Source organism: Chanodichthys erythropterus, chromosome 1, assembly GCF_024489055.1.
Source record: "Chanodichthys erythropterus isolate Z2021 chromosome 1, ASM2448905v1, whole genome shotgun sequence".
NCBI classification, from domain to species: domain Eukaryota; kingdom Metazoa; phylum Chordata; class Actinopteri; order Cypriniformes; family Xenocyprididae; genus Chanodichthys; species Chanodichthys erythropterus.
In genome coordinates, this window is record NC_090221.1 from 8,746,492 (window position 1) to 8,761,136 (window position 14,645).

Below are 14,645 nucleotides of genomic sequence, written 5' to 3' on the forward strand. Positions count from 1 at the left end.
TAGTTTCCATCCAAAAGTGACATCTATCAGGAAGTCATGCAAATGAGCTCAGTTACGTTCAGAGCAGCTCTTCAGAACTGCATGGGTGCCGCTGGAGTACACATCTCTTCTCGTTAACTCGTCCTCTCTTCATCATGATAAACACCTTTCACTCTAGCTACAATCCCCCACCGGTACCTCCACGGGCAGGATACAGCAAACCCCAGCCACCGGGAAATACACCTATGGTCAAGTTTTTGTCAGTGATGCTGCTGCTGTTAATGATACTGACCTTCGGAGGCTTCCTCTACCTGTTCCAGAAACTCAACGTGGTATGAGCTGCTCTTCTCTTGGTGACTCTTGGCTCTCACACGTGTATTTACTACAGGTTCAATGGCGGGAAGAAATTAATTAATTGCAACATTTAACAGACTTTTAAAATTTTTTTGCAAGAAATTAGTTTTTCACACTTTCAAATTTTTTTGACTTGCATTTTTTGGAATTATGTAAAAATGTTTCAAAGTAAATTCTACACTTTTTTTTTTTTTTTTTTCTCAGAGTAGAAGATTTTATCATCAATATACTTCATATCTCAATAGTCTTTTTTTCAGTATGTGTGATAATGTGTTTTGTGTTCGAAGAGATGTAAAAGTGGCCTCCACATCAGCTTTATTACTTTAAATGTAGGAATTTAAGCTAATTTATTTTAGAGACAATTAACAAGGTGTCTCTGCGTCAAGTTTACAAATGCATTTTGAAATGTTAGCTCATTCACTCGAGAGAAAAATGGAAACTAATAGTACTAAACTAATTAACAGAAATATATTTTGAAGCCTGTAATGATGTGCTAATTATGTACAGCCATGAGAAACACAGAGATGAAATCTTGATTCTTTTTTCTCAGAATCAACCGAAAGAGATAAGACTAAGAGGCCTGTTCTCTAGGGTGTATTTCCTGGGTTGTGTGGTTTTATGAGCAAGGCATTGTGCATACTGAGCATCAAAGAAACAAAGGCAACAAAAACCAGCATTCCTGTGTCATGAGGAAGCTAAAACCAAATTACTCAACAAATTATGCAATCTCATTGTATGTGTTATATGCCAAAGGAGTGACTCAATAACAATTCGCATTATTATCACCACATAGTAAACCTCAGCAATTATTAAACAATCAGAATTCATACATTTAATTGAAACTCCAACTGTAAGGGTCAAACTAGTTTTAAACATCAGCAAAAAAAAAATTAAAATCTATAAATACAGAAGGTAGTCAAAACAAAAGTTGAGGTACAAGAGTAAAAATATTAGTTTTTTAGTATATGTTTTTTTATTATTAACCTAAATGTACATATCACAAATATAAAACAATTGTTAACATTGTCAACCCCATGAAATCATTGTATTATTCACACAGTGGTTTTAATGTGCTTTATAACACAGTGATAAGATGATTCTTTTTGGTGCCATTCATATTTACCAAAAAAATTCTTTAAGAATAAAGGTGGAAAAAAGGTTTGTCTTTAAAGCAGTCAACATTGGAATATATGTCTTGTGTTATTTATAAATGGCTTTTTCCTTCATCAGCAGGAGCTCCGGGGGAGTTATGAAAATATACAGAGACTAGAGGACTGTGTGAATGACAAATTGGGAGAAGACTCAGTGGCAGAATGTAGCCAACTGATACAAAAATATAAAGATGTCATTGCAAAGGTATACACTTAAGTCATGCTTTTTGATAATACAAGATCATGTGAATCATAACATATTTTGCACAACAAAAGTATCATTACTTTGTATGTAACAATAACATACTTTTTCTTCATCCCAAAGGTTTCGCAAGCAAATGAAAAAGGTAAGAAGCACTGCACAACAGATTTTTAAATATTGACTTTTTTTTTTTTCTGTTGCTATTTGTGTTAATATTTGTACTATGAAAAAAAAAAACCTAGTATATTCTTTTTCACTAAATAAAAAGGTTTGCTTCTAATAATTAGCAAGCAATTTGGTGTCATTCTAATTGTTGTATGCTATTTTTATGTAATTGTGTAATTATCCTGCAGTGTCTATGTTAACTGGAGGGACGTCTTTCAATGGACCAGCTGCATACATGGTTCTTCTGAGCCCACATAAAGGTGAATATAGCTGCAAGCAGTGATGATGGGCTCAAGCCCAGTGGCACCGCCAACCCTGTGGCTTCAGGGTAACTGTGCACGGCGGGCAATGGGCATTTAAAACGGTTAAACATAAAAGGTCTATGTCAAATTCACACCAGATTTTCTGCAGCAGCCGATGCCCGTAGGATCAAACAACACAACCACAACAGCCACATCCATGAGATCATTTGAATGTAGATGAAATTCCAACATGTTCTCCAACCAATACGACCATTTAGGTCGTTTGTCACTTCCCTGAAATACGGCTCATAGGAGCGTTTACTAAAGTGGCGCCCCTATCGACAACAGGACACTTTCATTTTAATTCATGAAATACGACCCATAGGAGCATTTGCTTTCTTTTTAATGCATTGTTCCCTTTTATCTGCATCAGGTTTTGGGTTTCGCGTAGCTCAGCTGGTAGAACATTGCAATAACAATATGCAATCATGTGATCATGCGATCGTGGGTTCGATCCCAGGGAACACATGTGCTCACAAAGTGTAAATGAACTATAATTCACTAAAGTTAGGTTTAGGGATGGGGTAGGTGTAGTCATTAATAAAATTAAATTTTTGTAAACGGAAATACGAGAAATAGTGTAAAAAGTCCACACATTGCATTTAAATGAACACGCATTTTGATTGGTAATGACAGTCATACGTCATTTCATGACGCAGACGTAACACGACACTGACATAATTTTTACGCCCACTAGAGGGCGCATGACTTCAAAACATAAATATAATATGAACTTAATATGGTAATATGGTGACGTAATATGGTGCTTAAAAAAATGGTTCTGTGAAATTCATGTCATAGAATGCGTGAGTCAATTTCAAATGAGTGCACAAAACCATCCTAATCGGCCTTGTTAAAAGTAAGGTATGTGTCTAGATTTTTCTGCTCACTTATACAAGTTTGTTATAAACAGCCACTTTAATAAAATCATGTGAAATTTATGTAAATATGGGGTTTTGAATAAATTAGAATTATATAAATAACAAATTTAAAGACATGCGTCATATGTGATGCTTGCAAACATAGCACATGACCTTCTGTAATGCCCATGTCTACAAAACACACACTTCTTGTAGTCTTGTCTGAATCAATACATGAACTCACGGTTGACGGGTAATAGGAATTATAACTCAAGTCTAATTTAGAAATGTAGTCCTGTCCAAATAGTGATAATGTCATAGTTCAATTAGTTCAACAATATTCTAATGAAGTTTAAAGCAAATTGGGTAAAAATAAGAGAGTGATCTCAAAGCATTTTGAAAGTGACACACTTCCTGCTGCCAGTTGGTGGCGCTATAACTTTGATTCACAATAGTCACATCCATGTGATTGGACTCCTACAACGAACACACAGCTGAAGTTCGTGATTCCCTTTTCTCGCCATAACTTCGTTGCCTCGCCGAGGCCAAACTTGTCTGGCTATCACCAGACTAAGCTCAATTTAAAATTGAACATTGGTCTTTGCTATGCATTTCGTACTGCACAAGAGGTGTGATCAACGAGCATTATTCACGCAATTGGATAGTCCTTCAACCAATCAGATCAATGATCCGGGTGACGTACTTTGCAGAGCGATGCGGAAACTCCAGACAGGTTTAGTTTGTATTGGTTTGTAGCATTGATCAGCGTTTTGCAGAAGCAGCGATGGCATCGAGCGATTTTTGCAGGTTGTGCAAAAAAAACATGAAAGTGAGTGGTATTTACACCCAGTCGAGCGCTTTGTTTGCTAAACTAAAGAAGTCATTTAGCATCATTGAGAGGTTAAAAAGAATTTGATTGACGGTCGTGCGAGAGACGTCATCATGTTATACCCGCCTAGAGCCATAGAAAGGGCTCTGTACCTGCCAATAGTGAGCAAGGTGGATAAGCCAGTCTGTGATTGGTTCCTGCAAAAGTGTAACAGATGCAGCAGAAATGAATGTACGGGTTTCCAGACAGATCAGGCTGGGTTTACCCAGTCTAAGGCCAAACCGTTTGAGATATCAAAAATCCGCTGGCAATTTTACATCATCATTGTCTTGACTCCAGGCTGACCGAGTTTGGTGGTGATAGGATTAATCGCCTAGGAGGAGTATATAAAATTCCAGAGCATGTGTTTTTCAAACAACCCATAATAGCTAACTTCCTATATATAATAAAAATAAGTAATAATCCTTAGGGGGTTAATAGGGCCCTGCTCCTTAGTGGCTTGGGCCCTAAATATAAGAACACACATCACCTTTACTGTCTATTATACAATATATATTCAAGAATAATTCAGTTTCTATTAAATCAAAACATTAATTTAGCGTTTAAGACAAGCGAACGTGACGATTTTCTTTGTTTTAACACCAACAGATACGAATTCAGAGTTCCTAAGGTCAAACTATCTTCTTTGGGATCGAGATGATTCACTGCTACAGGACGTCGGGCTTAACAGCAAAAGGAACATGTTGACCATTCACAATCCTGGAATCTATTTCGTTTATTCCCAAGTCACCTTCTCCAAACATGCAAAAAATGCATTAATGCAAGCCGTAAGGAGCCCAGAACCCAAGAAAGAGAAAGACAAGGAGCTACTCAAGTCTTTTTGCAGCTTGAATCCAAGCAAACCAAATTTGTGTACAGCCTCCCTGGTGGGGGTTTTTCGACTACAGAAAGACCAACAGCTCTATGTCGCAGTAACAAACACATCCTTGGTGAACAGGGACTCCTGCAGCTTTGGATTATTTAAATTACGGTAAAGAACACTCTGGACCTGAACCGGTCAAGGGGGAGATGGATGATATGAGACTGTCAGGGGATTGGCTGGATCAAGGCACTATAATTAAATGGATAATTATACAGCGATGTATGTCGCATCTCAAAGATTTCATCTCCAGGGAAAGTCATCGCATGCACTTCTCCTTGATGTCAATCCACAATCCAAGTTCAGGACAAACAAGGAAATCACATAAATCTTTCTGAATATGGGAACTTGGAATTTCCTTTTAACTATGTTCATTGCAAATAGAATTTTATAAGAATACCATGAATGTTTTCAAACCACTAGTGGCAGTGTTTGTATGAAATTATTTATTGCTTATTTAGTTTCTCTTTTTACTATTTGCTCTTCTTTTTTATAACAACAATAATAATAAACTATTGAATTAATAAAGATATTTATTTAGGTACATGCTTGGCAAGATTACACTTGATGTTCGATTCTTTACCTAGTATTTATTTTACATTTAGGCAACAGACAACTTTTTTTTCTTTACTGTAAAAAAAATATTTTCATGATTTGTTATCACAACTTTTTCAACTTAGATAATTAATGTGGTTCAGATAACATAATATTTTGAGTTTCTATTTATTAAACCAATCTCATGCATTGTATTAACTCAACTTTTTTATTTCAATGAACTCAATTTTAAAGGCAACCAGGGAACTTACTTTTTAAAGTTAAACCAACAATATATATATATTTTTTTAGTGCTGACACTACATAATTGTAGTGACATTTGTGGGGGGCGGGGGAACTTGGGATACATGTTGTAACTATGAATAATATATTCAAACTCCATTAATCACACAATTCCCCCAGTTTAGCTTTTTAACATTATCAATGTTTCCATCTATGTATACAGGTTGAGAGAAACCCTAATAGTTTGGAAACTAATGTGTAGGAAGAGGATGAAGAGAAGGGAGTGCAAAGCCTACCAGTTCTGTTTTTAACTTCAATTTGATAACACAACTATGAAAAGACTACTGCTGTGCCTATTTTATAGCATTCCACCCTCCTCCATGGAAACAGTGAGTTTTAGATGACAAACGTGTGCTTATTTCAGAGCCACGCTGAAGCCTCTGCTTACAGGAAGTTGTCAGCCTACTACAGTCGCTCCAGCTTGTACATTTGCCCTTTTCCTATAGTGAAAGATCAAAACTACATCACACATGACACATAGTTTTCTGCCTTTTGAAACAAGGTGGAATTTCCTCATATGTTTAAATAGGTTCCAAATAAAATCAAATTCATAGCTCATTAACATGATGTTATTTTTATTAAAACAATTCCTTTTTGAAATGAAGACAAAATAAAAACACAAGCACTAGAAAACAAAAAACAAATCATAGATATACAAGCATTTATATTGCATAGATCAGCTCCGCAAAAAATAAAATTGTGTTCTGCAGACATGGGCACTTTTAAGAGAGGAAACTGACGTGGACATTCTTCAACCCTCGTTTATGATCTCCTGAAAGTGCATTTTTTCCTGACACATTCATGACATTCGGAGGACAAAGTGAAGTTCCTTTCGTTGATTTCAGTAGCCAGCTCTAACAAATAGCACGTTTGCACACGGTACAAATGTATACTCGCATAACCTACTGAACACTTCAATCTCTTTCACATAATACACACATGAATATCACATTTACCACTGCAGATGTCATAATTTTAGAAAGATATTTTAAAAATTTTCATAATAATAACAACAACAACAACAACAACAACACAATCAGGGTTAACACTTTAAAATAATATTTAAGGCTATGTGTAACACATGGCATGCAAGGTTAATTGCTGGAAAACAAACACGCACACAAACATGAAACATGATTTTTGCAGTACCACAGTAACAGAATTATATCTGTGCACCTCAGAGCACATCTTATTGCCTAATTGGAAGAATATATTATACAGAATACTCCTTCCAAGAGAAAAACTGGCTCTTGAATGAATGCACAGCAATTGTAACAACAAACCAGTTGCATATTGCATTGAATTGCCACAGCAATGTTCCGGAGGTGACGGCTGGTGGGTTTAAAAAGAAGAAGAAATAAACCCTCCCCACACAAGTTTTGCTCATCTTTACAGCTTTTTGCATGCATTTCTAAACTGCTTAAGATGGAGATCGTCCCTCCGATCCACAGCGATAGAAAGCATTAGTCACGGTTATGATCGGCAATGATTCGTTGAAAGGTTCATTTAGCACTCCAGACACAGTGTCATTTGTGGAACCGGCCATGTAATTACTCATTCATCTGATTTTCAACTTGTTAGTTAATCTGGCAAGAGTTCAATAAAAAAAAAAAAAAAACTGTACCATAAATGCCACACATGACTATGGCAGAGTAGGAATGAGTAAGAAAATCTATTGCACTGCAGCCTCCAGTGAAATTGCTGACAGGGAACAGTTTGCTGGGGGGGGGGGGGAATCAATTAAATTAGTTTCCAACCACATTTGTTCCTCATTAAAATATGAGCCTCCAATATGGCAAGTGAGGAACAAATATCAGTGCCTAAAGTACCAAATGTTTCTACGTACTCTTGGTTTTCAAGTTCTAAAAGGGCCCCTGGTACCAAATCCGCAACAAACTGGATTTTTTTTTTTTTTGGTTTAAGATACATATGAAATAGTTTCAAGCCTCTGAAAAAAAGAAGGTTTAAAATTTCCAGGAACACTTTAAAATAAGGTTTATTTGTTAACATTAATGAATTAACTAACACGAGCAAAACATTTGTTACAGTATTTATTAATCTTTTTTAATCTTTGTTAATAAAAATACTACTGTTCATTGTTCATGTTTGTTCACAGTTCATTAACTAATGTTAGGAAATACAACTTTTAATTTGATAATGTATTAGTAAATGTTAAAATTAACATTAAGATTAATTAATGCTGTAGAAATATTGTTCATTCTTAGTCCATGCTGACTATTGTAACTAATATGTTAACAAATGAAATCTTATTATAAAGGTGTAACCAAATTTCCTACTGTATTTTTTGATCATTAAAAAAAGTTTATATGGTTCTTTTTGCCATAGTACCTATGATATATACATATTTATACTGTATACAAGTATATATGATATATATATATATATACACATTATATGATGTATTGTGTTAGTATAGTATTATGAACTTGACTATTTCTGACAACTATATCCCTGATATCTTTACACTAGTGATGATTATCAGAAGCATGATTATGTACTATATAACGGCTGTTTTAGAAATACTGTACACCCATGCTGATGTGAGTGACTGTCTGGGGAACACGTTTGGAATCTAAACTTACATTTTACAGGAATTTAATTCAAAACCATCAAACTACAAGGAAAAAACAAAGTAATTTCAAGATGGCAAGTAGGGCATCTCATGTCTATCAGGTGCAAACCACAAATCGCAATCTTGTTCATTTGTGACCTAAAAGCTACATCAAGCAAAACAACCATTTTCACATTATAAAAGCAGAAATAGGACTGAAAAGAGCAATACTTGTGGATATGGTGGAGTACTGTAATGTTCAACCACAAATATCTTCTCCAGCGCCATCAACAGAATATATTCACTTGTGCAATAGCGGCTTGAGTCGGAATGCTGTTCATGGGCTGAATGTCATTGGATTTCTCTTGTCCATGACCAGTTAACAGTCAAAGTGAGGCAGATATTTGTTCAGTTCAAAAACAACAGATTCCACCATCTTTTCTGTGATGTTTCTTCTTGGAGTGTTTAAGTGAACCGGAAAAAACAGAAAAAAAAACAAAACAAAAAAAAACAGTAGAGGACCGGACTCCGACAGTTCTCTGAAGTTTTCCAAATCGCCTAATACTTCCTAAGTAAGTGGTTCACTTGGTTTTCTAGAACAGTTGCCGTTTCGTTCTCAGAATGCCACGTCACAGGAGCGTGAAGCGAAACCAGACAGTGATATTCTTCCATATGGCGAGAAAAACAGAGTCGATATTCTCATCGGATCTTGTCCTTAACATTTGATGAGAAATGGCTGAAAATCCCCAACATGGTGACTTTCCAAAAGCAACGTTCAGTGTGTAATGTGATGTAAAAACACATAAAAACACATTTGTGAGGACAAACACAGACACAGAAACACATACATGCGCATGGCGAGGGGAAACAGTCGAGTGTTGTTTAGTGACCTCCATCCTCCCAGGAACAGTCATTCTTTTGCTTGGCCAACTTCTTGACTACACGCTCCAGCTCCTTACGGGACTTCTGTTCCTCTTCCAGACACTGTTTCATCCATTTATTCTCCTACATTTGCAAACACAGGGCATCAGAATAGTTAGGTTATAGTTCAGGCCAAAAAAAGGTTACAGTAACTCAAAATCTTACCTTTTTTAATTCATGGACTTCATCTTTCAAAGCATAAACCGCATCGACAAGACTTCTGCAAAACAGTACATTAAAAAAATACTTAAAAATATTCAAAGGAAAACAAAACATTTTGCAGTGGAAATAAAGTACATATATAGATCGAAAAAGGATTCAGAATGGATTAAAAATTTTAAATTTTAAAAAGTCCCTGTCTTTCTCCTACGCTGTTTACATTGTAGACACAAAACAGCGCTTCCGAGTTTTTCTAGGTCAGAAAACCGGCTCAGTATTGGCCGGCTCCTGCGTCAGCAACATACACATGCGTTGTGCTGCTCACGTGAACAGCATCGACCAATACTTAGTTGGCATTCTAGAACCCTGAAGAAACCGTTGAATAAAGTCGTTATTTTTTTTGTTTTCTGACCAAAAAAAGCATTCTCGTTGCTTAATAAAATTAAGTTTGAACCACTGTAGTCACGTAGACTATTTTAACAATGTCTTTACTACCTTTCTGGGCCTTGAAAGTGGTAATAACGTTGCAGTCTATCGGAGGTCAGAAAGCTATTGGATTTCATTAAAAATATCTTAATTTGTGTTCTGAAAAAGGTCTTACAGGTTTGGAATGACATGAGGGTGAGTAATTAATAACAGAATTTTCATTTTGGGTGAACTAATCCTTTAAGTACTCAAAAAAAAAAAAAAAACTTTCGTACTTTGACTAAAGTAAAATTGGAAAGGAGTACTTTTACTGGAGTAATATTTTATAAAGGCCTGTAACGCCGTGCGCGATTTTCGCCGACGTTTAATGCCTCGTGACTAAACAACGGCCGCCAATGTGAGTGTGCACACCGACGCGAAAAACGCGAGACGTAAAAGCGTATTTTTTTTAAAAAACGCCTCGGTTCGTTTTTTTGGTTTGACGCGCCGCGTTAAAAACTGGCCAACCAATGAGATTGGTGCTTTTGTTCACGTGCCTGGAGCTGCTGAAGTTACAGTAAAACACGACTTGGTGGCGCTCAAGCACAAAACAGTCTTGCCGAGCACACAAGACGACGAAGAGAAAGTAAGTAGACGAGAAAGACCCCGACAAACTATCCCTGCGTCTCAAACAGCTCCCTAGCTTCCTAGGTCGTGTATCAGTATACCATTTAAATGAATGTGGCCGACTCCCTGATCAGTGCCCTGACTAGTGAACTAGGGAACTGATTGAGACGCACGCTATGGGTGCTCTGCCAGTTCTTGGCCATACCAATAGATGTGTATTATATCTGTATTTTTGCTGTTTTTTTTCTTTTACATTGAAGAAATATAGTTGAGAATGTCTATTTCATAAATGTTTATTTGCAATACTGTTTCTGACTATCATCTCTCATATATGTGCCATTTAATATCTGCATTTTTATCTTCTTTAACTTTATTAATATCATAAATATGTTTATTTGCACTACCGTTAAGCACAAGCGCCACATACTGTCCGGGAGTGAATTTGCACGTTCACTCTGCGCATTGCCAGTGAAAATCGCTTGGGTGTGAACACAAACAACGTCTCGAAAAACGCTGGCGATATTCGTCCCGGTGTGTACAGGCCTTAAGGGTATCTGTACTTTTACTCAAGTACTTGATATGTGTACGGTTTCTTGGTCACTACAGAACGAATACAAAAAGTTCTCTCTTAAATGGACTCTATTCTAATTAGAGAACAAGATCATCTTTGAATAATTCTGATATGAGACAACTGAACATACTTCTCCTCAATGATCGTCTGGCCATTGCTTTTGATCTCCTCAACAATGATCTTCTCTTCTTCTGGAAGCAAGACCTGGGGGATGCACTCCTTACGCACAGCTGCGTGAACAAAGGAAAGCTTTTAATTAAAACTATATTAACATTATTAAAATATCAGTAGCTCAATTATCCAGCACATATGACAGGTATGTCTAACCTGTGGTGGATTGGTGGAGACTGGCTCCGGTGCAATAGGCCTCAATCACTTTGAGGATCTGGGCATCCTCCTCTAGAGCTGCTGTGCCTGTCAGTCACAGAAACACTTTCAGAGAGGACGAACCACCAATATATTATGTGTATTTCTATTTGTTTGTACATGCTAAAAGATAAGTTGGCAAAGCTGCTTGTTTGATTTCAAACCAAAATGGGGATCATTTTTGTGAGATATTAGTTTGGGAACTAAATCATTTTTTATTTATCATTTTAATATACCTACTTTTTCTAAGCAGGAACTCATCATCTGATTGTTTTCTCTCCGTTTTTCTCTTTGGGAGGAACTTCTTCATGGGTCTGGGGCTTTTACTAGAGTCCTGAGGAAACAGTCTGGTGTTAATGAACTTACAGCATCTGCTGAGCTCTGAACAAAACCACAAAACTGCAGCTAGCAGGCTTTAATTTGTGTTCAAATCCTGCGCGAGGATGCTAAGAAATTAGACTGATAAATGGCAGCTTACATAAGTTATGACGCCATTCAGGATAATTTAACAGCAAATTATCAGGGACTCATGAATAAAAACAATTCACCGTTGAGAGACCCTTGTCTGTTTGTGAAGTAATTATTTTAGTCTGAGTCATTTGTTGACTTTGGTACAGCAGTTTCACAAAGCTGCCGCTACCTATTTCTCAAATGCTAACACCGCGGAGTGAGTCATTTAAATTAGACTCCCCCAGTCCAAGTTATTTTAACTAACTTCATTAAATTGTTTGAAGGACAATTTATTTAAAGACTAACCTTTTTTTCCTCTGCCATGGTTATGATGACAGCTTTAATAAATATGATGTTAGGAATGTCTTGATGAATATTTAACAGTTTAAAAACACTGTTACTGACAACCAGTCAGTTTAGTCACAGCTTTAGCAAGAAGCCGTCAAGCAGCAGAAGTATATATATATATATATATATATATATATATATATATATATATATATATATATATATATATATATATATATATATATATATATATATATATATATATATATATATAAAAATATATATATATATATATATAAAAATATATATATATATATATAAAATATATATATATATATAAATATATATAATATATATATAAAAATATATATATATATATATATATATATATATATATATATATATATATATATATATATATATATATATATATATTATATATATTTATATATATTATATATATTTATATATATATATATATATATATATATATATATATATATATATATATATATATATATATATATATATAATATATATATATAATATTATATATATATATATATATAATATATATATATAATATATATATATATATTTTTTTATATATATATAATATATATATATATATATTTTTATATATATATATATATATATATATATATTTTTTTATATATATATAATATATATATATATATATATATATTTTTTATATATATATATATATATATATATATATATATATATATATATATATATATATATAAAAAAGTATAAAAGTTACTGAAGATTGATTGACCAAGACTGCATTGATTTTCCATGAAGAAATATGCACATGCTTCACGCTGAGTGGTGTTTTCAGTTTGTATGTTTTACTCATGACATCAAAATGAAAGTAAATGGTAGAAATAACTGAAAGTAAGCATTCACATGTTCACAGTTTACAGTAATGATCATTACTGATGAATCAATACTAACAGAAGTGAAAGTGGAAAATATTAGCACACTGGTATACAATGCATGTGCGACACACATTATGGCCCTGAGATATAGAGAAATGTAAATAAAGTTTCGGTCTCTCGAATGATTTTTGAAGAATTCTAACTCCAACCTAGATAAAACATTACGAAAAAAATTCAGTCTAGAAAATGGTTTAGGAAATGTTGACGACACCCGAAAAAATGCCATTATGCAATGCGGTAGTAGTTGCTCAGAGTACTGGGACATTAAAGGGAGAATCATGCAGCATGATTGGAAAATAATATTCCTTCTTATGGTGACAAGAGCAGTGCCCTTATACCTCACCGTAACTAGGCAAAATGAGTCATTTTGCCATTTCTGTGAACAACTACATGGCAGATACTGATTCTTTTGAACATCTAAATTTAGCTTACAGTCAACAAAAATTCTCTTGGGGCTTTGATCACTCGAGAAATGACATCAGTCCCTTATCAAACTGCACTTAACAGGTCTATTGCACAGGTAAACAGGTTATTTTCTAAATTCTGCCAATATACTCCTGGATCCTCAGATGTATTATTACCATCTGTCACTGGGAAAGCTTTTCATCAGCTTCATTTGTCATATTTGTGGGAAGCAATAAAGTGTATCTGCTTGGGTCCATATTTTATTGACATGGTTAAAGTGATGTTCTCCAACCCTTCGGTAACCATGGCAACAGCTAATGTATGCCTTAAACCCTTCAGAATCAGTCGAGATAGACGATTCACTTTCCCGATAGTTTATTTTATCCCTGGAACATCTTATAACAAGCCGACTATCACCAAATATGGAACCAATTTTGTGCTGTTAGGTTTTTCCAATATGAAGCACTCTTTAGCTCTTTCTATAAATCTTCAGTTGATTAATATTTAGCAACAAATATAGTTAAAATCTAAAATGGGAAAGATCTTCACATTATACTTCACTTCATGTCACATTCTTAACATCTCCAGTCAAATGGTAAAAAAGTAATTTAATATAGTCATTTGATATAATGATTTCTATAAAACATCATTATTAGTAGTGTTTATGTTTGTAAATTTAACTCACAAATTTAGTACGATTATAAAACACACACACGTTTGTTTCACTTTATTAGTGAGGACACTGACTAGACTTCCTCTGATTTGATATCAGGTTAATGATATTTTCTACTGCCTAACCCAACATTGCATGATGAGGACTGACTCAACTGAAGCGTCAAGTACCACCAAATGGAAAGCATGTTTTAGTGAGTCTGCTACCACTCTTGTTGAAAGCAAGCAGCATGAAATGAGTATTGACAAGTGTTGTTTGCTAAAAAAAATAAGCTATCTTGCATTTTGAAATAGATGGAGACAGTGTAGGACTGGAACAATGCAGTGGTCTTGAGACACATGTTTAAAAGTTTTTAAAGGGATAGTTCACCCAAAAATGAAAATTCTGTCATCATTTACTCACCCTCAAGTTGTTCCAAACCTGTATAAATTTCTTTGTTCTGCTGTACACAAAGGAAGATATTTGGAAGAATGTTTGTAACAAAGCACATCTCACCCCCATTGACTACCAAAGTATTTTTTTCCCCAACTATGGTAGTCAATGAGGGGGCGAGATCTGCTTGGTTACAAACATTCTTCCAAATACCTTACTTTGTGTACAGCAGAATGAATAAATATAGGAATATAGGTTTGGAAAAACTTGAGGGGG

The 14,645-nt window shown here is 34.8% G+C and overlaps 2 protein-coding genes across 4 annotated transcripts in view; one reads left to right on the forward strand and one right to left on the reverse strand.

Moving 5' to 3' along the window:
- On the forward strand, positions 1-5,849 carry cd40lg (CD40 ligand). 2 transcript variants are annotated; one of them, XM_067386800.1, is made up of 5 exons: positions 1-311; positions 1,564-1,689; positions 1,810-1,831; positions 2,040-2,111; positions 4,491-5,849. In XM_067386800.1, the coding sequence occupies exons 1-5, from the start codon at positions 135-137 to the stop codon at positions 4,874-4,876; spliced, it is 783 nt and encodes a 260-aa protein (XP_067242901.1). In that variant the 5' UTR covers positions 1-134; the 3' UTR covers positions 4,877-5,849. The 2 variants fall into 2 exon arrangements, with proteins under 2 accessions (XP_067242901.1, XP_067242910.1); XM_067386809.1 differs by having other exon boundaries at positions 1,567-1,689.
- Positions 5,850-6,112: 263 nt separating this feature from the next.
- arhgef6 (Rac/Cdc42 guanine nucleotide exchange factor (GEF) 6) overlaps positions 6,113-14,645 on the reverse strand; it is a 38,662-nt gene continuing 30,129 nt past the window's right edge. For both annotated transcript variants that reach the window (XM_067386776.1, XM_067386784.1), the window contains 5 exons: positions 11,460-11,553; positions 11,181-11,267; positions 10,984-11,083; positions 9,257-9,311; positions 6,113-9,175 (listed from right to left, as the gene is read on the reverse strand). In XM_067386776.1, the coding sequence (XP_067242877.1) occupies positions 9,053-9,175; positions 9,257-9,311; positions 10,984-11,083; positions 11,181-11,267; positions 11,460-11,553 (459 nt within the window). In that variant the 3' untranslated portion in view covers positions 6,113-9,052. The remainder of the gene's footprint in view (positions 9,176-9,256; positions 9,312-10,983; positions 11,084-11,180; positions 11,268-11,459; positions 11,554-14,645) is intronic.